The following is a 24,377-nucleotide window of genomic DNA, read 5'->3' on the forward strand; positions in this document are numbered from 1 at the left end:
CTCATATACGGTGGGCACTGAGTAGTCCTGCACCTTGAATGCCATCACTTAATTCTTACAATCCCAAAGAGGCAACACAGTAAAACATTTAGGAGCACAAGATTTTGAAAATAATCTACTACTAAGGTTTAAATCCAGGTTCCAACACTTACTAATCTTTGAAAAGTTATTTTAGATCTCTGTGCTTCAATTTCCTCTGTAAAATATGATAAACAGTACTTCTCTCCCTGCCTATGGTAAATATCAAGCAAGTTAGTAAATGTAAAGCACCGAGATCAGTGCCTAGCACAGTCACTGCTTTTAAGATATTATCGGCTAGTGGTGATGCTGAGATCTACACCCAGGTTTTCTAAATCTAAACTCCATGCTTTCTGTGACACCACTACTACTCAAGTGCTCTCCTACATATAACAAAAAGCAGTACGAGGCCAATGAAAGATATGGAAGTACTTTATTTTATCTTGTGACACCATATAACAGCCAGATTTACATACGTCTAACCACAGTGTGTAGTAGATCTGAATAGGGAAGATGGCTCAGAAATAGCAGTATTTGTAATTCAAGTATTGACCTTTATTTGATAAAGGAAAACAGTTTTGTGGACAGATTGATTTTGAAATGCAATTTTATACAGTTGTTTTCTTAAAAGAACACTTTTGAACCAAATATAAACAAGGTACACTTTATTCACGTAATGAACCTGCAGTTGAAAACAAGCTTAACATTTCCCATCTCAGCCCATTTTTCTCTTTTCAGCATTGCAAATGCTTTCTTCCGTCATCATGCTGAATTCCTCAGCATCTTTCATACCATTCCCAAGGGAATCCCTGGGAAGTAGTGCATGTCTGTATTCCTTCAGAAGGACACAGGTAACCTGGAACTTTTCTTACCACATTTCCAATATTCCTGTAACTTACACTTCCTGCTCTTTTGAAATATGCTTTTTGGCCCACCAGAAAAAACATAACACTAGGAATCTGAAAACCTAGATTTTGGACATGGCTAGGTCATAAACTAGAGAATAATCCTAAATAGGTCATGAAACCTCCCCAGCTCTCTGTTCTTAATTGCAAAAAACAAGTCCTATTTGTCCAGTCCTTTATTGTTATTTATGTTCACGGTAATCATTAGAGTTAAATAAGGCAGCATTTTGTTCATTTTTTAGAGAAAATTCAGTCTCCAAGAGGCTACACAATCTACCCAAGATCCCACGGGTGGTAATATGACAGAGCTAAACTTACATAACCTCACTCAAGACCCTAGTGCCAATACACACTGTACTCATAAGTTAGTTCAATTGACGAAGCAGCAATTTCCCAGGTCCCTTCCAATAATCATATTTCACGCTTCTTGCAATTTTTTCTCTCTTCCTTCAACCAGCATTTAAATGAGAAAACATACATATAATTCATCACCAAATTTCATTTACCATGGTTCTTTGATTTAACCATTCTTCACAATTTTCTTGTTATTTCTCTATTAAATCCAGAGAAGTTACTTTTCCAGACAGCTCTCATGACTGCCTGCTTCTCTGAAAGCTTCTGGATTTACCCGTTTGTCAAAACAGAGACTGCTAAAATTTCATAAATATCAATTCCTTTTTATAATTTTAAGAAGTTATTCCATACATAAAACCAATTCAAAACAAGAGAAGTCCTCACTGTTATTCCCTATAATAATAAAAATGTACTTTCTATTGATTTTGTGTCCACTTTCCTGTCTGCTTTCATTTGGGAAATACTGTTATCCTACCTCACTGTCAAGTCTCCCTTACCCTAACAATATAGTCACAAAAGGTAGGAAAACTCTTACTTTCACAATTCCATAGGAAGAATAAATTAATCACCTAAATTGGATGGCAAAACTTTGAATGTTAAATGAGGGAGATGCAGGACATTTCCCAAGAGATCATATGATCAATTTAAAAGCTGATGATATGATGTGCTAAAATTACACATTAACTTTTTTATTTATAATAAATGTATACATGTGATTAGTCCTGCTGATATTACACATGAACATATGCCTAAACCGAATTAAACTTTACAAGAAAACAAAATTCATTCTACCAGCAGTCCTGAAAATTCAGCAGAGCTCAATAAATAGTATGCTCTACCAAGGAGGGGGCTTTAAACATTCAGTAATTTGAAACTAAATGAGAAACTAAACAGGGCATGGGTTTGGGGAATACATATAGGAAAAGTAATTTCAACATTTTCTTCATTTTGATGGTATTGCTTTCTTGTCTTCAGGAGGGATGATTTTGACTTCAAAAGTAACAAAATATTTGAGAAGGGATTTTACATCTTTCTGTTCCAGACAGTATTCTTCTGCTATTTTCTCAGCAGTCCACGTTTCTGGATAAAGTTTATGATTATTGAGAAGTGTCAATGCCTCTACAATGGAAATTTTGCCTTTGGGAATGTTCTTAATACTCATCATGTTAAAGTCTTGGCCTTTTACCAATCTGAACTCCTTTGGCTCTTGACGTTTTCCAGCATCTGTTACCTAGTATCAAAAAACAAAAACAAAGAGCTTTCGAGATGAGAGAAAAGATGTGACATCTACTTTCATGCTTCTCAAATTTCCACTATTCTTCAAATAAATGCTACATATGCTTCTCCAAACTAGGCTTTCTCATTACAATGACCCACACATTCAACGGCACTTTTGCAAATCACTATTTTATAACTACAGCTCAATCATCATTAAGAAATCTAGGTAGTTCTACAAAATAACAATCAATTGCCTACCATCCACTCATCACATTATTTCATCCATATTAAAATAACAAAAATGAATTGATTAGATTAAATCTGTTTTAGGAGGGCAGAATTCTGATGCTGCCCTAATAACTTACTTGATAATCTCCATTCTGTTTCCTAGTTTTTTATTTCATATTCAATACCTCCAAACACCTTAAATGAATTCAAATATGCTAGGGATTTTGCCTCTTGAGAGAAAATAAACTAATACACAAACATAATAAAAAACCCAACCTATGTACACCCATCTTTCCATCTGTCTGTCCCATCCAAGTATAATCCTTGTGCTGTGCCCTGTATTTCATTCATTACTTGGCCTTGCCAATCATTCCCTTTTCCTTTTTCTTTCAATTGTACCCTGCCTACTGCTGCTGTTTGGTCAAAATATAAAAATGCCATAGTCACTATCTTTTAAAAATGCCCACCAAACCCAGAACAACACTTTGTTTATGGCCAGTTTCGTTTCTCTAGTTAAGCTTTAAAGATGGTATTTGTGATCTCTAATCCAGGATTAGATTAGATCTTAATGCAGAAGACACTTTTCAGGCTTCAAGTATATTCACTATAGATCTGATGCCATTGACCATAATAACCTTCCCCTTGGTTTCCATGCCACTCCTTTTCCTAGTTTTCCATCTGTCTCTCTAGTGGGTCCTTTGTTCTTGTGGACTTTTTCCTCTTCAGCTGCCCCCTGAAGGTTAGTGTGCTCCCAGTTCTGGCCCAAGCCCTCTTTTCAGTCTTCACATTCTACTACAGTAATCCCCACACACCCTAGACTTCCATTATTACTTATGTGTTAATAACTTTCCAAGCTGATCTCAAACCTAGACCTTTCTCCTTACTTACAGATCCAAATTCCCAAATGTGTAAAGGGCATCTTTACTTGGATTATCTACAAGCACCTCAAAACCAATATGTCTAAAACTGAAATTACCCCTTTCCTCTGAAAATCCAATTCTATCCCATATTTTGTATCTCAGTGACCAATATCACTTCCCTCTGTATCTCATTCCAAAACTTAAAGCGTTTGTTATGTCATATTATACCTGACATCTCCCTCTCCCTCATGCATTACATCCAATCAATGACCAAATCCTGTTGATAATGACTTCTAAGTCCCTCTTGAACACATTCACTTCTCTCCTGGTCACTACATCACCCTAGTTCAAGCCAAAGTCTCCTGTGGGCACTACTACAAAAGCCTCCGGACTGGTCTCCTTTGATTAGATAAAATGCATTTTATTCCCTTCCAGCCCATTATGAAGCCAATCAGGTAAGAAAATCTTCAATGACATTCCACTGTCCTCAAGATAAAACCCAAATTTCTTAGCAAGACAAATAAGGATCTTCATGATTGGGTCCCTATTACCTCTATCCTATCTCAATTCTCCCAAATTTATTGCTCACACTTTCCCTTGACTGTAATGAAGTCTAACTGGTTCCGGAAGGCATAATACTCTTCTACCTCTATATTGTAACTCTGGCCTGAAATATTCATCCAAACTTCTTCACTTTCCAAAATTCAAAGCTTCTCTTATCTTTCTTAACTTTCTCTTAACTTTCCCAGGTAATCCTTCTTCCACTCGATATACATTTTTATTCAATTTCCCTTCTGTTTAATATTAAATACTAAAATATTATGACACTGAAACAGCATCTGAAAATTCAACATCCTCTCTTGATTAAAAGAAAAAACAAAGCAAACAAAAAACTCTGAGAAAATTAACAATAAAAAAGTCCCAAATGTGAAAAAAGTATTTTTAATCAGAAACCATATCACTTTATTATAATTAAGGCTGAAACATTAAAGACACCCTACTTAAGGAAACAGCAGGATAGAATACCAATTTTCACTGCTATGTTAATGCTACAAACACAATAAATGTAGTAGTACACGTTATGAGAAAACTAATTCTATGCTGATATGAGAGAATCTTCAGAAAAATAATACAACAAACCGAAAAACTAATAGAAATAACCTTGCAATGTGGGTAGCTGTAATACAAAAATCACTCACTTTCTGCTAACTGGCAATAGTTAAAAACCTTAGGGTGAAAAAAGATCCTATGGTAGCAACCTTCCCTCTATCCCCCCAAAGCTGAGTAATACAAAGATGTTAATTCTCAAATTAACCTGTACATTCCAATTCAATTACACTAAAAATCCAAATCAGACTTACTAAAGAACCCGACCATTTGATTCTCAAGTTCATCTGGAAAAAAGTGTGACAAGAGTCATGAAACTTTTGGGGAGTAGTGTGGGATAGAAGGCTGTAACAGATATCAAGACACATTACAAACTTCCATTAATTAATATAGTATGATCCTAGTATCAAAATAGAAAAGCAGGTAGAACTGATGAATCCAGAAACAAACTTGCATATATTAGTATTTTAAGTGAGTGGAGAAAAGACCTGGTTATTCAATAAATTATAGTTAGACAACTGGCCATCCAGTTGAAAAGATCTCCACACACCACTGTAATCTTTATGTAAAACAAAGACTTTACCAGAAAATATACAGTCCTAACAGCAGGATAAAATGCTTTTATGTTGGAGTGAGTCCAGACTTCCAATACCACGAAAAACAAAAAGACTAACATATTTGACAGAATTTTGAATAGCAATATTAAGTTAAAAAGCCAGACAAAAGGGGCGCCTGGGTGGCTCAGTTGGTTCAGCATCCAACTTCAGCTCAAGTCACAGTCTCACGGTTCATGAGTTCAAACCCCGCAACATGCTAACTGCTGTCAACACAGAGTCTGCTTTGGATTCTCTGTCCCTCCCTGGCTTGTGCAGGTGCGTGCACTGGCATGTGCTGTCTCTCTCAAAAATAAACACAAAAAAGTCACCGGGCGCTGGGGTGGCTCAGTTGGTTAAGCATCTGACTTCAGCTCAGGTCATGATCCCACAGTTCTTGAGTTGAGTCCCACATCAGGCTCTGTGCTGACGGCTCACAGCCTGGAGCCTGCTTCAGATTCTGCGTCTCCCTCTCTCTCTGCCCCTTCCCTGCTTGCACTATCTCTCTTCCTTAAAATAAATAAACATTAAAAAAAAATTTTTTTAAATAAACAAAATTGATATATACACAGTATCACTAATGTCTACAAACATCACAAATCGTTAAGAAAACTATGAATTACCCAAAAGAGAAAAAGGGGCAAAACATAAATAGGTACTTCAACCTGTTTTTCATTGTCATTCGAGTCTTTTTAGACTTTTCCCCCAAATTTTAATACGACCATATATCTCCTTGTGTATTGTATCTATGTAACTGTATTCATAAAAGCTTAAATTTTTTTTCACTCCCCAAGGGCCAGTTTTTTGATGCATGATTTAGTATAGCATGAGAGAAACAGCAGTCAGAAGTATTATTCAACACCTGTTATTGTTGGAAGTATTTAACACACAAAAAATGAACATCAACCCTTCCATCTTTTTTACGGGAACATCTGGTGATAAATGAGCCCTATAATTGCTATTACATGCAACAATTCACAAACCTTATTTTACATCAGTTTTATTTTGCTTATCTAATGAAAATTACATTAATAAGTGTATCTGTGCAAACAGTATTACCAATCTAAACAGAGAGGACCAGAGAATTTTCGAATGGAAAAATAGCTGGGAGTTGTCATTGGCACTTTCCTCTCCTTCAATCCCCCTCTTCCCCCTACTTAGATCCTTCCTGCCCCAACAAACTCATCTAGTTAACTCATGTTCATCCCTCAGGCCTGAGCTTAAATGTCCCTTTCTCAGAAACCACCCTTGGTTGTCCAATCACAAACAGGTCCCTCTGTAGACTCACAGTGCCTATACTTCTCTGTCACAGTCGTATCAGTAATTATGTACTTATGGTTGCTCATCTGTTTAATGTCTGTGTCCCTCACAATATTCTAAGCACTGAGAGACAAGGACTAAGTCTGTTTTGTTCATATATATACAAAGCACTTGTGCACTGTATTTATATATAGGTCTTACATATAGGGTCCCATTCCCAATGTATTCCATAAACTCCCAAATTTTACATTTCCTATCTGAATATATCTTTAAAAAACAAAACACCAACAACACAACACTAAAGGAATCCCTGAGATTGGGACAAAACTCAACCCACTTAAAGATGAGAAAATAGTATTAAAGCTCTCCTCTTCAAATGACAATCACTGGAAGTACCTTACAAAATCCTACAAATTGTGAAATAATATCGCCACTGAGCTTAAGTTTTGCCAATGCCCTGTACATTGGTCACAACTACATTGACAGTTTTAAACAGGCAGAGCGCTCACTCTCTTTCACTACCTACCACACTTCTCTTGTTCGTTTCCCTGGAACACAAAAAGGTTCAATTACTTATCTGCTGAATTAAAACACACATTACCTTCACAGAAGACACAGGATCTTTGGAATCAACATACACATCTCTTAGGAAGGACAGCAGTTTGTCATCTTTTCTAGCAACTTCTCCCTTAATTTCTGGATGGTCTAAGAAAAAGAATGTCACGATATTAAACCCAAAGAAAATTCCCTCTAAGATCCTAACATTTAACACAAGGCAGCCACTTTTAATTTTTTGCTTAATGAACAATCACTCGGACAATATAGGAAATATTGTACATGTAAATCAAAATGCTAGGTCAGGCCCGGCGTCCACCGTTCTGTGAAGACCCCTAGAGAGCACTTCCGAGGAACTTCTGACTCGGATTCCGGACCTCAAGCATTAAAGATAAAAGCCTCCGAGGGCCAGTACGGCCGGGGTAGCGGCCGCCACCTCCGCAACTTCGAAATGGGCGGAGCCGCCACTCCAGCGAGGGCGCAAAGGGACAGTCTCAATGTCACCGGCCTGGGGGATTCACCTTACCGCGCTCGGCTGACAAGTCACTGCGGCCAACCCCGGTCACCCCCGCCACTGGACCAAGATCCACGGGCGTGGAACCCCCAAGCCCGCCCCGGGACCCCGCGCGCGGAGTCCAAACGCCCCCTTGCACCACTTACGGCTCATCTGCTCTCGCAGCAGGCTCTTAGTGGAGGGGTGCCTGGGAGCGGGAGAGGGCTTCATTTTGCTGATTTCCCGTTCCGCCCGGTTCTCTAGGTTGAAATTCCTGATTGCGCGAAACACAGCAGCCCCCATCTCCTCACAACATGATGCGCTCTGGGTTCACACCACACGTGGGAAGTCACCGGCACCGGCGCCCTCCTGGACGCATCGAGCATGCGCACGCGTGGGGTCGATCCGGCCCATTGCCGAAAAATGGGCGCCAAAGCGCGCCGTTCGCCCCCTAGCGGTCGGGAGGGCGCACGCCGCGTCTCCGCCCTGAGTGTGTCCTAGCGAGCGCCTCCCTTCGGGATGGGAGGCTTGCGACCGCCTTTGGCTGCTTCCGGGAGGAGGGGCCTCGGGAAGGGCCCCGGCCTAAGCTGAGACCCACGTCTGTTCTCAACCCTGCAAGTTGGGACGTCGGGAGAGAAGCTTTAAAACCGTACCAGGCCTGACCTCCCCCGAGACTTTCTGATTTAATTCTAATGACCGGCGTTGGTTCAAGCTTTCCACGTGATTTCAAAGTTGCAGGCTGAGTAGAGTATCAAAGTGGTAAGGAAATCGAAGACCTTGACGTCCTTTCACAGGTCAGGGCCGCTGAAGGAAGCCGATAAAAATGGAACTGACTGCACCAGGATAAAGGAAGGTCCTAAAATCACCCTTTCCTGTTTTCTGAGAGGAAAATAATGAAAGTGTATTCTTTCAGGGCACCTGGCTTGACTGGGTAGATGAAGCCTGCAGCTCTTGAACTCGAGGCCCACCTGGGGTGTAGAGATTACTTTAAAACATTGTTTAAAAATCTTAAAAAAAAAAAAAAAAAGCAGTTTGATTTGCTTGTATCAGTTTCAGTCCTGCTGTCCTTTCTCTTTTGTTTATTTTTGATACTAATGTGTGTTATTTATGTATACTATTAAGTTCTGTGTCACCACGTCATTCCCTAACTTATTTCTTTTTAAAGCCAGAGAAACTTCCCTGTAACTTAGTGAAAGGAATAGCCAGTAAGACGTTAGGAAAAAAAACACCAGTATTGTTACATACTCTCTCTTCCTGCCTCCCCCCCCTCCACTCCCCATTTGTAAACAGATTATTATGTTGCTCCTTCTACTTGAGATTCTTTAGAAATATTGTCATATATATATATACATGTATATGTATGTATATATATATACATATATATAGTCATTATGTATGTATAGTCATACATGTATACATACATGTATATGTATGTATATATATATATATATATACATATATATAGTCATTAATCCATAAAAGATAAAAGGGATCCACTAGGAAGTAGCAGGGTTTCCAAAGTTACCATATTTTTATAGACTGTGGTTGTAATGTTTTTAGTGTCTTCATCTCTCAGCAAAATGAAGGTGGTTGTTTTTGACCAGTTAAAAGCAAGGGAAAGAATTGATGTAAAGAGAATTGAATCGAAGTAATTAAAAAAAAAAAAAAGAATCAAAGAAAGGGGAAGTTTTATTTAAATAAAACTAATGGTTTATGTATTAAATTATTAAATTTAATACTTAATTATAAGAAAAGTACTGCAAGGAACATAGCTTCCACCACTGATTATCACGAAATCTGTTTTTACTGGGATTGGTCTTTGACATTGATATAAAGCCAGCTTTTTCTTCTAGAGTTAGTTGGGAAGTTATCCTGCAGGTGGCAGTCTGCTCCAAGATTTCCATCTCTGAGACCTGGGCATGCCTAGAACTCCATGCTTTATAGCCTAGATACTCATATTTCTTTGTGTGCCAAGAAACTTTCATCTGCCTCATTATGTCCATGAGCTTCATCAGTTATGGTAGCATGTTATACTCACTGCTTGTTAAAATATTTTAAAAGTAAAAAACTCATTTTCGTAGAAATTTTACCATACTTCTAGTAGCACATTAAATATACTTCTAGGAGCATAAAAGTAACGTGAGACAGAAGTTACAGGAAGTGTAGGGGGTTGTGGAGATAACTAAATGAAAGGATTCTTTGAATTCCCACAGGTAGGTAGAGTTTGGATCCAGTGTTTCAGAAACCTCCAACCTCCAGCTACTTGCCTGGTCCTGGTCTGGTGCTGCTCGAGCCCTTGGAGCAGAACTGGAGCAGAGGTACTCCCATCAGAAATGCACAATTGGCTGTCATCGTTTGGGAATCATCATGGAAATAAAGCCTAAGTCATAAATGCATAATTCTAGCTCTTGTCAAAAGAAGCATAGTAACGGGAAGTCTGGGCTCAGAACTCTTCCAGCTTCTGTAAAGGGATGCAGTCAGGTCCCCAAGGAAAGGATAACCAGGATACTGCTCAGAATTAATCATATCTCTGAACAGAATGTTATGATGGGTATTTATTACTAAATATCTTAACATACTAATGAAATAAACCCAGGGTCTTGCCAACACAATAGTATATAAATTCTATGAGGACAGAAATTTGTGTCTATTTTGTTTATTGCTATATTCATCACCTTGAACAGTGCCTGACACATAGTAGGTACTAAACAAATGTCAAATAAATATCAAATAAACCCAAAGGCAAGTAGGGCCCCTGTGCTGGAGTCCAGACCCTAGACAGGTTTCCTCTGCCAGAAGTGGATTCTTGTGAAATTTACTCACTCTGGTCAAACCTACTCTCCTCATTTTCAATTTGGGAGGATAGTAATTAGTGGGTTTCACACAGTTTAAAAATATAATATATATTATATATATGTATTATATCTAACAGGTTTATTCTGAGCTCTCCATTCTGTTCCATTGATCAATGTGTCTGTTTTTATGCCAATATCATACAGTTTTATTACTATAGATTTGTAATATAGTTTGAGATCCAGGATCTCAGCATGATGTCTGCAGCTTTGTTCTCAAAATTTCTTTGGAACCAGTAAATTTTTGAAAAACAGCAATGAGGAAGAACTTACCCTGTAAGATACCAAAATACAATATAAAACCTTACAGTGTGATACTGATACAGAAATAGGTAAATAAATCAATAAGTATAATAGTGACAAGACAGATCTAATTATGTACAGAGTGACATTTAAAATCACCCTGTATTGGGGTGCCTGGGTGGCTTCATCAGTTGAGCATCTGACTCTTGATTTCAACTCGGGTCATGATCTCAGTTCCTGGGATCAAGCCCTGCATCAGGCTCTGCACTGACAGCTCGGAGCCTGTTTGGAATTCTCTCTCTCTCCTGCTCTCTGTCCCTCCCCCCACCCAAATAAGTAAATTTAAAAGAAAACTTAAAAAATAATAATAATAAAATAACCCTGTGATGTAATGATCCAAACAGCCACATTTCCAATGTCATTTATTTACCAGTCCATTTCCCTTGCTCTCCACCCCCATTCATCACTTGCTGTTTTCTTGTTACTCTCCAGTTTTCCCTGCACCAGGTTGCTTTTATTTGTTTTTAAAAATATTTTAAATGTTTACTCATTTTTGAGAGGCAGAGAAACAGAGCATGAGCGGGGGAGGGGCAGAGAGAAAGGGAGACACAGAGTCCAAAGCAGGCTCCAAGCTCTCAGCTGTCAGCACAGAGCCCAACACAGGACTCGAACCCACTAACCATGAGATCTTGACCTGAGCCAAAGTCGGAGGCTTAACCGACTGAGAAACCCAGGTGCCCCAGATTACTTTTATAGTGTATCTACCCTTCCACATCCCCGGGATCTTACTTTTTATGGAAGTAAGAAATGTTCCATCATGGCTAGGTTTTGGTTTAATTCTTTTTTAAAAAAATTTTGTTTTAATGTTTATCTATTAGTTTTGAGAGAGAGAGAAAGAGAGAGAGACAGTGCGAGCAGGGGAAGGGCAGAGAGAGAGGGAGACACAGAATCCAAAGTAGGCTCTATACTCTGAGCTGTCAGCACAGAGCCCCACACGAGGCTGGAACTCATGAGCCATGAGATCATGACCTGAGCTGAAGTCAGACGCTCAACTGACTGAGCCACCCAGGCACCCCAGTTTTGGTTTGATTCTAATGAGGTAATTTTGTTCTGTCCTTAGCAATTTAATCAGTACAATAATTCTCCCGCTTGGCCCCAGCTACAGAAGGTATCCCTGACTGTTTGGCAAGGAATAAAAAAAAAGTGCAATGTCATAAATAACAAGCAAATACTCAAGAAATAATTTTCATTTCAAAGATTATGAAACAGAGAATTCCAGAAGTTCTCCTTAAAAAGCTATGAAAAGCAAACTGTAGCCAGAGCAGTTTACCTTAGCTAGTGAATCCAACGCAGTAACTTCAGAGCTAGGGTCCATGTTTGTTCTCTCCATCTGTCTGTCCATCTTCAGGTCTAGCCTTTTCTTTCTGATAGTGACTGTCTCTCTGACTGTTTTGTTAACATCCATAGATTAACATGATGAGTATGAATGATTGGCAGTAGACAGACCTACATTTGAATCTTGGTTCTGTCTTTCTGAATGCATGATTTCTGTCTAAGTCCCTGATTTTTCTTTAATCAATTTCCTCTGTAAAATGGGAATAACAATACTACTCACCTGATAGGATTGCTGAGAGACATAATTGATGTGAAGGCATAGGACTTGACATAGAATAAACATACAAGAACTGTTAGCTATTCTTTTATATATTGAAAATATTAATATAATAGAAAACATTTTAATAGTAATAATTTTAGGTTTGGCTAGGACTTTATAGTAATTCATATTTTTAGATACTTTATTTCATTAATCCATTAGTGCAGTACTCTGTAGTATTTTATCCACATTAGAGGTATTTCAAAGGGGCATTTAGCTGCCTGTTGCTTATACAATGGTGGATACCCTAGGAGGTATATGAAGTACCCTTGCTCATAAACTTTTGGGAGCACTTTCTTATTGTCAGTTTGTGCCCTCTTTATCCTGATAGTCTCCTTTTTGGCTAGCTTCTCCTTCTGTTTCTAGGAATTGCATACTTCCCCCGAAACTTGAGTGCACGCAACCCTTTGTTGAGTCTCATTTCTGTTGGATGTGCCACTGTTAGCCAAGGCAGGGAGGCTGGTGTGGTAGGCAGAATTCCATGACACCTAGTGATCCCAACCATAGAACCCAGACAAGCCTGCCCAGTCTTCTGATCTGCAGAACTATGAGATAATAAATAGATATGGTCTTAAGCCTCTAAGTTTGTGGTGACTACCTACGCAGTTATTCGTTTTCATAGAAAATGAATAAAAGATAGCAGGTAGTCTGAGAGTAGGGTTGCAGGTAAAGTGGGTGGTCGTGGATCTACCCTTGAACCTACACACTCAGGAGACTTCAGAGATTGCATCCTCTCCTCGCATCTCACTCAATATAGCAAGTGCAGGACAATATGCCAAAGCGCTGTATGGAGCACTAAGGATAAAGTCAAAGCCAAATCCTTGTGACCAGGAATGACAGATCTGTAATATATTGTTATCATCACATGGGACAATTAACAGAAGCAATGTACTAGGAATAAAAACACAGGAGGATAGGGGTAAACATACGTGCAGTTACACAAAGATTTTGCCAGTAAAAGGAGAAAATCACAACTCCTGTAAGTATAAAACACATGTCAATGATTTTGTTCAACTCATAAATGAGGGAACTGGCAAGATTCATACCAGTTCAAAGAATCAAAACATATGCCATCAGGGATTTATGAAACAAAACAAAATACACACAAAAGGAGAGGGTGGTTAGGAAGAAAGAGGTAGGGAGAATAGAGAGAAGCTGTTGTTGAAGTCATCACAGGCCAGCCAGTTAGAAGTCTCTAAATGATGGAATTTAAAATTGGTCTTTATTTTTCCTGTGTGTGAAGGTCTCTTGAATGGAAGTAAGAGTCCTAGGCCTGTTTTAGAAAAATGATTAACATCTACATAAAGGGTGGTTTGGAAGAGAGAGACCAGGTAAGATGCTGCTATAATTGACCATGTAAAAGGTGAGGTTGTTTTGTCCATTTTTTCTTAGAGATACTGTTTAATAAGAGATCTTAGGAGGAACACTGTTAGATATACCTTCCACTTAAGCTGGATGAATAAGACAGCAGCTTAGACAGCAGGATTTGTGATTGAGAGGCTGGAGCATGAAATTTAGTTCTCTGTTTTAATACTTTCATGCCACTCTTGGAGTAGGTAATTTTTTTCAGAGCTTTTGATTAAATAGAAGCTCAGAATGTACTCATGATCATGTCGACTTACAGGTCCCCAACCCATGGCCACAGGAACAGTAGCACTTCTACTTCCAGAGACAGCTAAAAATACCAGTTCTGTCTATAGATCTCAGCAGTGTGTCTAGTAAACTAATATGTGAGGTTTTTGCTTTCATTGAAAAAGTAATTCGTGTACCTAGCTAGCTACATTTTGATACAGAGTTTGAATGTTTTCTGTAATAAATTGCAAACAAGAGAGGATATTGTTATTTATCTAGCAGCATCGCTCTGTTAAAAACTACTGGTAACCACTTTAAAAATAACTTGATGATGAAAATTTCAAACATTATTTAAATATGCTGAGTTTAGTATACTGAATGACCATGTACCTATCACCCAGTACCAGTATTTATCAGTTCTTTGCCAATCTAGTTTCTTCTATGTTCCTTTCCATTTTCCTACCTCCCCCAGTTTTGCTGAAGCAAATCCTATTGTCATTCGAAGAGCATCTAACCAAAACCAAGGACTGCTCTTTTAAAACATAAGTATAAAATAATACTTGTATTTTTTAAAGAGCTTTCAAGGACAAAAAAGTACAGACTTTTGGATGGGTTTACATTTGGTAAATTTGTTACTGTTTGTTTTCAGTGAACTTGAGCAATAAAGCCATAATATGGCTGTTAAACACTTCATGCTCAAAAAGCTCTTGAAATTGTGTCTCGCCCTCTCTGCACACTTCACTGCTTACAGGCTTCCCTCTCACTGGCTTTCCTCCCTCTAAAAGGCTGGAGCATTTGCTGTTCATCAGAAGACTGACTCTGTAATCTTAAGATGCCGAAACTGAACTCACCCAGCTCATTTCTGTATCAATTCCTGCTACAAGGCCATTTTTGTTTTTAACTGGTTGGTTGAGCCAGATGACAAGTGAAATATGATTCGTGTGAATAACAATGTCCCATCCCTGCTCCCTTGCCAGCCCCCCATCTCCACCCCCCAAATTAGGGTTCTGGTTAGTGCGCAAGATGTACAACTAATAGTGCTACTTTGCATGTGAGTGATTAATTTTGCATCTTCCAACTTGAAATCCAGTAGAGCAGACAGGAGGCTCATATAATACTCATGAATAGTAGATCATGCAGCAAAAATTCCTAAACTTAATGCATAGGACAACTAAGATCTAGGGGTGTGGTAAGCTAAATAATGGCTGCAAAGACATCAAGGTTCTAATTTTTGGAACCTGAGAAAGTATCTTAAATGTAAGAGACTTTACACATGTAATCAATTTAAAGCTTTTGCTATGAGGAGATTATCTCGATGGGCCCTAAATGCAGTCACAAGTTTCCTTATAAGAAGGAGTCAGAGGAAGATCTGATATAGAATGAAGCAAGCTGCTGCCTTGCCTGCTTGAAGGTGGAGGAAGAGGCCATGAGTCTAGGAATGCTGGAGAAGTCAGGGACACAGATTCCTAGACTCCAGTGACAACACGGTCCTGAAGACATCTTGCTTTGGGCCAGTTAAACTGATTTCAGACTTCTGACCTCTGAAACTGTAAGAGAAGAGATGTGCATGGTTTTAAGGTCATCAAATTTGTTATAATTTGGCACAGCAGCCACAGGAAACTAAATCTTCACTGTCCTGAGATAACATGGCCAACTTGAGGGAGATCTGCACTAGACCCCATGAGTTTTGACTCCCATTTTAACAAAAAAAAGATAGCCACCCCACTATTCTAATGTTTTCTAGGCAGCTCTAAGCCTTGGTTGCAACAAGGACAGGGAGAGAGAATGGGGAGCCTCCGATTGCCCAGGTCCAGCTCACAGGTCAACTGGGAGTCATGTCACCTTGATAACCTCCAACAATGTTCCAGGCCAGCAGAACAGAAAGTGAAAAGACTCTGAGACAGAAGCATGCCTAACATGGTACTCATGTGCACTGGTGTTGCCCCTTCTGTAACTAGCTAAGCCGTTAAACCCCCAAAACAGACCACAGACCAGCAAAGCTACCAATCATGTAGCTGTGTCTCTGATGTCAAGCAAATACACTCCTTGGTAGTGTACAAGAAAAATTGGAGGAAATTTCAAGATGAATGGACGACTTCCTACATCATGGTAGCCCAAGGTACAGAAGTACAAGCTGATGTTAACATCAAGAAATATTCCTGGAAAAGGAAAACACCAAAACTTTGCCACACACACAGAAGTGTTCAAGGACAAATGTATACATTTAGTTATAACACTCGTTTCCCATAATGATTTGGCAGGATTAATTTGTGAGATATGTAAAAAATGTCACATGAGTGTTATTACCAGGGTTCTGTCACCAGCACGCCTCTCTGCATTTACAGTTGTGAATTACAGTGCATGCTTGGATTCATGCGTCACCTTACACTTTTGAATGCTTCCGTCCACTAAGCCCTTACCAAAAATAGAAAGACTAAAAGAGAAAAAGACAAAGCCTTTTCTCTCTCCATCCCACTTAAACATAGCACTAATCATTTGGGCCATGGAATTCATCACTTTGAATCATAGGATGTTGGAGTTTAGAAATAATCTGGCATAATCAGCTCATTTCTCAGTAAGAAACAGTCCACTGTCCACCCACTCCTGCCCCCTCCCACTCACCACTTCCTGGTGCTGGCTCCAACATGTGTCCCACCTGCTCCTAGCCAGCTCTCTCTAGATGAGTTTGGCTGTCCATGAAGACCAAAGTTTTGTACTTGTGTCTATCTGAATTCTAGTTCTTCAGGAATACAAAGAACTAGTTCTTTGTTCATTTGTTGGAAACAAGAGAAACTAAATGTCTACTTTAGAAAAAAAAAAAAGGAGAGAAAGAAAGAAAGAAAGAAAGAAAGAAAGAAAGAAAGAAAGAAAGAAAAGGTTTATTTGAAGGCACTGAGACCTTATAAAGGAAATGCTTAACAAGGGCAGCTCCAGAGGTTCTCACAACAGGAGAGGTGAGCTGTCACCATTTGGTGACTCAAGTTCAGCTGCCTTCTGCTGCTGGAATTTTTTCTGCCCCAGATTTAAATTCCTAGCAAGAAGGACACTAACTGACCTGATGTGAGTAATGTACCCATTTTTTGGTTGGGATGAAGTAGTAGGCATCCCTACCAGAACCACATGGAGTCAAGGGCAGTAATCAGAGACACTGCATAGAGAAAAGCACTCCTGTTTTTACTGCATAGTTTTAAAAAAAGCTGCTAAAATTAACTGTTCTGCTGTGGAATTTCACATGTGGCTTATTTTGGGGTCTTCTTTCTGGCTTTGATGACCCAGTTTTTACACTTAGCACCTTGTGTGATTGGTTTTGGACTATGCTTTGCATCCCAGCTTATCACACAGTTAAAAAAAATTTTTTTAATGCTTATTTATTTTGAGAGAGAGAGAGAGAGAGAGAGAGAGAGAGAGAGAGAGCAGGTGCACACCAGTGGGGGAGGGGCAGAGAGCGAGGGAGACAGAATCCAAAGCAGGCTCTAGGCTCCAAGCTGTCAGCACAGAGCCCGACACAGGGCTCGAACCCACAAACTGTGAGATCATGACCTGAGCCAAAGTCAGAGGCTACTGACTACTACTGAGCCCCCCAGGTACCCCATTATCCCACAGTTTTAAAAAGAGCAAATCTGCTACCTTGATTACCTTGGTCAGGACTACTCTTTAGCTAAGGCAGTCCTGTCTCTTAGCTCCATAATGAACAACTTGGGAAGAAACAGACTCAGGAGAAATGGGATGACTTCCCTGAGATTCTACAGATGGTGAGGGACAAGTTTAGAACTAGAATCCAGGTGTACTGATTCCTCATCCAGTGCTCTTTCCTACTGGATGGAGTTACTTTCAGTCCAGCATTTGGGAGCTAATGAGAAAAAGGAAAACAGGTATTGCCAGGGAATCAGCACATTCAGAAAAGATGTAAAAGTGCTGTGCCTTTTGTATGCAAGGTTGGGATTGTGATTTGGATACATTAAAAGTTAGAATGTCAGCAGTATTGTCCTGCTGGAATTGTATAATTATTAAGAAGATGGATGGTAGTTTTGAACAGAAAGATTTAAAGGACTATACTTTTCCACACATGTGACAGGTGGGAAAAGAGAGGTCAGGAAGTGGACCGGAGGTATGTGCCAGGAGTTCAGAGACGCACACACAGCCAGTTTGGGAGTGAACCAGGCTGCCATTTAGTGAAGCTCTATTGTGACAAGGCACCTTCCATGACCCAATGACAACGCCTTCACTTTGGGAGTGAAGAGCTACACCAGGTTTCTTCGTCCACAGCAGACCTCTTTACTATCTACATCAGGCCCCTTGTAGAGAGTCTCCCTTCTTTGGAATCAAGGAGTGTCATCTGAGAAGTCCCACACCTAGGACCTCCCTGTTTTTCATAATCCTGGTCTTAGGGGCAGAGAAAGAGAAACATTCTAACAGAAGATATAGCAAAAAGTAAACAAAGTTTTCCTCTTTCCATGGCTAATTCAGAAAGGTTACTCAAGGAGAATATGCAAGGATGTGTTTATACAGTGGGGTTAAGACTGGCTCCCTTGTGTATGAGAGAAAATGTGAACAGTACTTTAGATAAGCAACAATATCTACAGCATTTTGTGTGACCACTCTAACTTGGGTTGTTTCTTACACAATAAATAAATATTTATTTATTTATGAGAGAGTGTGGGAGAGGGGCAGAGGGAGATAGAGAATTTAAAAAAAAAATTTTTTTTTAACGTTTATTCATTTTTGGGAGACAGAGAGAGATAGAGCATGGGTGGGGAAGGAGTAGAGAGAGAGGGAGACACAGAATCTGAAGCAGGCTCCAGGCTCTGAGCTGTCAGCACAGAGCCCGACGCCGGACTTGAACTCCCAAACTGAACTGCGAGATCATGACCGGAGCCAAAGTTGGACGCTCAACTGACTAAGCCACCCAGGTACCCCTATTTATTTATTATTTATTTATTTATGAGACAGTGTGGGAGAGGGGCAGAGGGAGATAGAGAATTTTTTTTTTAGGTTTTATTTTCTTTATTTTGAGAGGGAGAGAGAGAGAATCCCAAGCTGGTTGTGTGTTGTTTGTGTGGGGCACCACCAGGGAGGCGGGAGGGGCTGGATCTCAGGAACGGAGAGATCACAACCTGAGCCAAAATCAAGAGTTAGCTTAACCGACTGAGCCACCCAGGTGCCCCTGTTTTACTTTTGCAGTGGTTTTCCCAATTCTAGTGCAGGACTCCTGGGGCAGTATCATCACTTGTCTCCATGTATCTATAGCACTTTATATGGTAATTTGCAAATAGCACATGCTTAGTAAGTGTTTGTTGCTGACAATAAAATGCAAGTTTATGTATTTTTTGGTTTATTTTAAAAGTCACTTGTACCTTAATGGAAGTTACTGATTTCTCAATCTCTGCTGCATTTCCACATGTAATCCCTTAAGCCTTTTAAGTAAATCCTCAGTATTAATAGAAATATGATTTTAATCTGGATTACCATGAAGCAATTAGATTTGGCACACCGTTAGTTGATAAAATTAGAGACATATAGCACTAGAAGAGACTCAAGCTTTGGCTCTCAAACAAATGCTGTCCGGGATAACTAATGGCTAATTTTATTTAAAATATTGCTATTTACTAAAATTACAGTCATGTATGTATGATGTATGGTTAATTCTATGTGAATATATATTGTAAAGTAAATATGGTTGATTATATGACTAGTTTAATGAAACAACTATGTTTTAAATATCTTTTTAAAAGTGTACAGATAGTACTTTAAAATTCTGTATGAGTTTGCTGGGGCTGCTGAATGCCTTACCACAAACTGGGTTTTAAACCATAGAAATTTATTGTTTTGCAGTCCTGAAGGCTGGACATCTGGGATCAAGGTATAGGCAGGGTTGCTTCTGAGGCCTGAGAGAAAATCTGAGCCAGGTCTCTCAAGTAGCTACTGATTGTTCGCTGACCATCTTTGGTGTTCCTTGGCTCATAGAAGCACCTCATTCCTGCCTTCATCTTCACATGGTGTTCTCCCTGTGTACATGTCTATGTCCTCATTTCCCCCTTTGATAAGAACACCAGTCATGTTGGGGTCACCTGGGAGGCTCAGTCGGTTAAGTGTCCAATTTCGGCTCAGGTCATGATCTTGTAGTTTGTGAGCTTGAGCCCCGTGTTGGGCTCTGTGCCGACAGCTCAGAGCCTGGAGCCTGCTTTGGATTCTGTGTCTCCCTCTCTCTCTCTGACCCTCCCCTGCTCATTCTCTCTCTCTCTCTCTCTGTCTCTCTCTCTCTCTCAAAAAAAATTTTTTTTAATTAATTAAAAAACAAAACAAAACACTAGTCATGTTGGATAAGAAGCCTACCTCACCCCAGTATGACCTTATCTTAACTAATTACATTCACAATGACCCTATTTCCAAATAAGGTCACATTCTGAAGTATTGGGAGGTAGGACTTCAACATATGACTTTGTGGGGGTGGGGGAGGACACAATTCAACCCATAATACATTCTTTCTTTTTTTTTTTTTTAAGTTTATTTATTTATTTTGAGAGAGAGAGAGACAAAGTGTGAGCAGGGAAGGGCAGACAGAAAGGGAGAGAGAATCCCAAGCAGGCTCTGCACTGTTAGCACAAAGCCTGATGTGGGGCTCGAACGCACAAACCATGAGATTATGACCTGAGCCAAAGTCAGATGCTTAACTGACTGAGCCACCCAGGCACCCCAACCCATCATACATTCTTTTTTTTTTTTTTTTTTTTTTTAACGTTTATTTATTTTTGAGACAGAGAGAGACAGAGCATGAATGGGGGAGGGTCAGAGAGAGGGAGACACAGAATCTGAACCAGGCTCCAGGCTCCAAGCTGTCAGCACAGAGCCTGACGCGGGGCTCGAACTCACCGACCGTGAGATCATGACCTGAGCCGAAGCCGGCCACTTAACCGACTGAGCCACCCAGGCGCCCCCATACATTCTTAATCGTTAAAAAATTTTTCTTTATGTCTAACTAAATTATTTACTTGTTCAAATCAGGTCCCATTTCCTTTCTTCTTTATGGGGAAAGTGGGCTTGATTCTGCTTCTTACCTATGGCAGAGATGAACCTTGCTTTCTACCCCGTTTTTAGCTCCTACTCAAAGTAGGAAGGCTGACTCATGTAATCTGATAAACATTCATTAGGCCACATTCTTTTTGGTGAGGTTATTAGACCTCAGGATCTGGGCCTGAACCTCCTTCATTCCCTTGTAGTTCTAACTGCCATCCTGAAAACAGATCTGTCAAAGTTCCTGCTCTTCTTCCTGGAGGAGGCAGGCCCAGCCAGCTACCCTGCTTGGTCAGATCTAGCTCCACAGCCAAGAAGCAGCTGGCTGATTTCCTTCCATGGTGCATCCATTCACATCACAGTGTTAGGGATGGAGTCAAAAGCCCCTTGCAGACACTGCAGCTTCTGGTCCTAAGTCCCATGCTTACCAGTCACCCTGCTTTGGGATAAGGGGAGGGAGTGGTTTTTATCAGGGCCTTCCTTGACTTTAATGATCCCTGGCCCAGGTGAATGTGCTTCAGAGTGGTCTTTCTTTCAGCTGAAGGTGAGATCTTACACTTAAGGATCTTACACTCAGGAAAGGAGACATAGGGTGTCTCAGTGAAGCGGTAAGTGTGGGCCCCGTGCTCAAACTCAGTTTTGCCCCTGCATTCAGGTTTCTCAGGCATTTGATCAAATGTTAGAAATCCTGCTACATTGTTTCCCTGTGGCTCTTATTCCCCCCACCTCCCCCCCCAACGCATGCAAACAACTCAGTGATATGGCAAGCCTGTTGGCATCTTTCCCTTTTCTTCCTCCATACCTCACTGCTGAAAACAAGTAGAATAATTCTCCACCAAGAAAAGCACTATATCCTCCAATATTCAGCCAAATGTCCTGCCACTTACTCGTTGGAGCTGTTGCTTCCTATCTATCTATCTTTGCCCTCTATCCTCTCTTCATCTTTCAAATCCCTGACCTCCATTGCTGGCTTTTGGTAACTGCTTCTCCTTCTTGGATTTGTGATTCTTTTTTTTTTTTAATTTTTTTTTTCAACGTTTATTTATTTTTGGGGCAGAGAGAGACAGAGCATGAACGGGGGAGAGGCAGAGAGAGAGGGAGACACAGAATCGGAAACAGGCTCCAGGCTGTGAGCCATCAGCCCAGAGCCCGACGCGGGGCTCGAACTCCCGGACCGCGAGATCGTGACCTGGCTGAAGTCGGAGGCTTAACCGACTGCTCCACCCAGGCGCCCCAGGATTTGTGATTCTGTAGAGCACTGTCCGGGATTCGCTGACTTTGGATTCCCACTGGATGCTTAGCCCTGAACACTCCTCTGTCTTTGACATTCTGTGTAGCTTGGGAAAACCTCTAACTTAGCCTCAGCTGTCAGGCCAGTCCTCCTTCTCTTTAAGCCAGGGCAGAGGGATGTGGAGCCTCTCCTGCACACTCCTATTCTGGGTCCTTTTCCACCAGGAAGAAGTGTGTTATGGAGAAGCTATGCTATTGCTGTCTGCTTCTGCTAATTCTCCACTTCCTGGACCAGCTCTGAAGTTCTTGAGCCTCATCAAGCATGGATTTGTAGATGTTTATAATCTTGCTAAGATTAGGAAGTAGCATTAAAGGCGTATTACCAAATGGCCTTCTTAACATGCCTGCCCTGTTTAAGTACATCATAACTCCGATTACCCTTGGCAACACCCCAGCACTCCATTCAGTAAAATGAATCCTGCATATCCTTCTTGACAGCAGTGGATAATCAGACAAAATTGACATCTGTTTGCACTTGTCTGGGAGACTCAAACTAATTGCTGTAGCCAGTCACTATCTTTGAAATATATGGTGGACCCCATCCTGACTGTTGCTGATGTTCATTTTTAAATTCATACATACCAGTGGTATGGCAAATATGTAACACTTGGATCTCCCAGGAGAAAGGTTCTAATTTGTAGAGTTTGTTCATTTACACAGTATAAATAATGCTACCTTAGCTCATGTCAACCTGATGTTATAAAATTCCTGGAAATGTAACAGTAGCTTTTTGCAAGTGGTACACGTTGGCTCCAGCACATTGCAGGATGGATGGGTGGGGAGGGGAAGTATGTAAGCTTTATTTTCATAAGTAATTGTTCATCTCAAATTCATAAGAGTTAACTGTTTAGGACTAGAAAAGAATTCTGAGAGAAAGCAGTGATTTTGAGAAATGGCCTGGCTCAGATTATCTCCAGGTTTTTCCTGGGCATCAAAGCTTTCATCATGGGCCAGGCCCAGCACTGTTCCACCCAGGGGGAAGGGCATGGTAGGCAGAATAGTGGTCTTCAGAGATGCCCATGTCCCAATCCCTGAAATCTATGTGACCTTACATGGCAAAGGGGAGTTAAGGGTGCAGAGGGAATTAAGGGTGCTAATCAGCTGACTTTAAAATAGGGAAAGTATCCTAGATTATCCTGGGTGGTTCAATGTAATCACAGGTGTCCTTAGAGGTAGAAGAAAGAGACCCAGAGAGACAACAGCATGAAAAGGATTTGGCCCAAAGTTCCTAGATTTGAAGGTAAAGGACCCACATGCAAAAGAATGTGGAGAGTTTCTAGAAGATGGCAGAGAAGCAAGAAATCAGATGATCTCTCCTAGTGCTTCCAGGAAAGAACCCAGCCCTGCTGACAATTTGGTATTAGCCCAATGAAGTCCATGTTGGATTTCCAACCTATATACCGTAATATAATAAACTTGTGTTGCTCCAAACTCCATATTTGTGGTAATTTGCTATACAGCAATAGGAAACTAATACAAAGAGCTATCACTATTTTTTTTTTTTTTTTTTTTTTTTTTTATTTTGGGGACAGAGAGAGACAGAGCATGAACGGGGGAGGGGCAGAGAGAGAGGGAGACACAGAATCGGAAACAGGCTCCAGGCTCTGAGCCATCAGCCCAGAGCCTGATGCGGGGCTCGAACTCCCGGACTGCGAGATCGTGACCTGGCTGAAGTCGGACGCTTAACCGACTGCGCCACCCAGGCGCCCCAAAGAGCTATCACTATTAAGCGCTACTGGGGACCCTCTGCATTTGCTAAGAATTTGCTTACTTTTGGCTCCTTAGCTAGCTGGCTCCAAATCCTTGGTTCTGCAACCTTAACTGTGATTATTCTGCCTTTGGCCCTTTGATTTTAGTTACACAGCCCATTGAGCAGGTACCCAGCCTTGGTGCCCTGCATCGTACTCCTCATGAGGGAAAAGGGTATTTAGTTAGTCATATACTCAGCAGTGTTCCTCTCTTTCCCATTTCCTCAGCCCCCACTTCATTCCATATTTCTAGTACCTAAATCCTGGATAATTACAATAGCCTTTCCTCCAAACCCTCCTAAGATCAACCCTCCTGAGATAAAGAATGAATGTCACCAGTGTCTCCTGACTAAAGTACAAACAGCTTGGTTGGCATTCACAGCTTCCCTAATTTTGCCCCAGTCTACTTTACTGAA

The 24,377-nt window shown here is 40.4% G+C and overlaps 1 protein-coding gene across 1 annotated transcript; it reads right to left on the reverse strand.

The window, feature by feature from the left end:
- Positions 1-432: 432 nt before the first annotated feature.
- NDUFAF4 (NADH:ubiquinone oxidoreductase complex assembly factor 4) lies at positions 433-7,959 on the reverse strand. The gene is made up of 3 exons (XM_047860773.1): positions 7,759-7,959; positions 7,145-7,248; positions 433-2,508 (listed from the first exon to the last, which is right to left on the reverse strand). Exons 1-3 carry the CDS (start codon positions 7,892-7,894, stop codon positions 2,221-2,223), a joined length of 528 nt encoding a protein of 175 aa, XP_047716729.1. The 5' UTR covers positions 7,895-7,959; the 3' UTR covers positions 433-2,220.
- Between the last annotated feature and the right edge of the window lie 16,418 nt (positions 7,960-24,377).

Source organism: Prionailurus viverrinus, chromosome B2 (assembly GCF_022837055.1).
Source record: "Prionailurus viverrinus isolate Anna chromosome B2, UM_Priviv_1.0, whole genome shotgun sequence".
Lineage (NCBI taxonomy): Eukaryota > Metazoa > Chordata > Mammalia > Carnivora > Felidae > Prionailurus > Prionailurus viverrinus.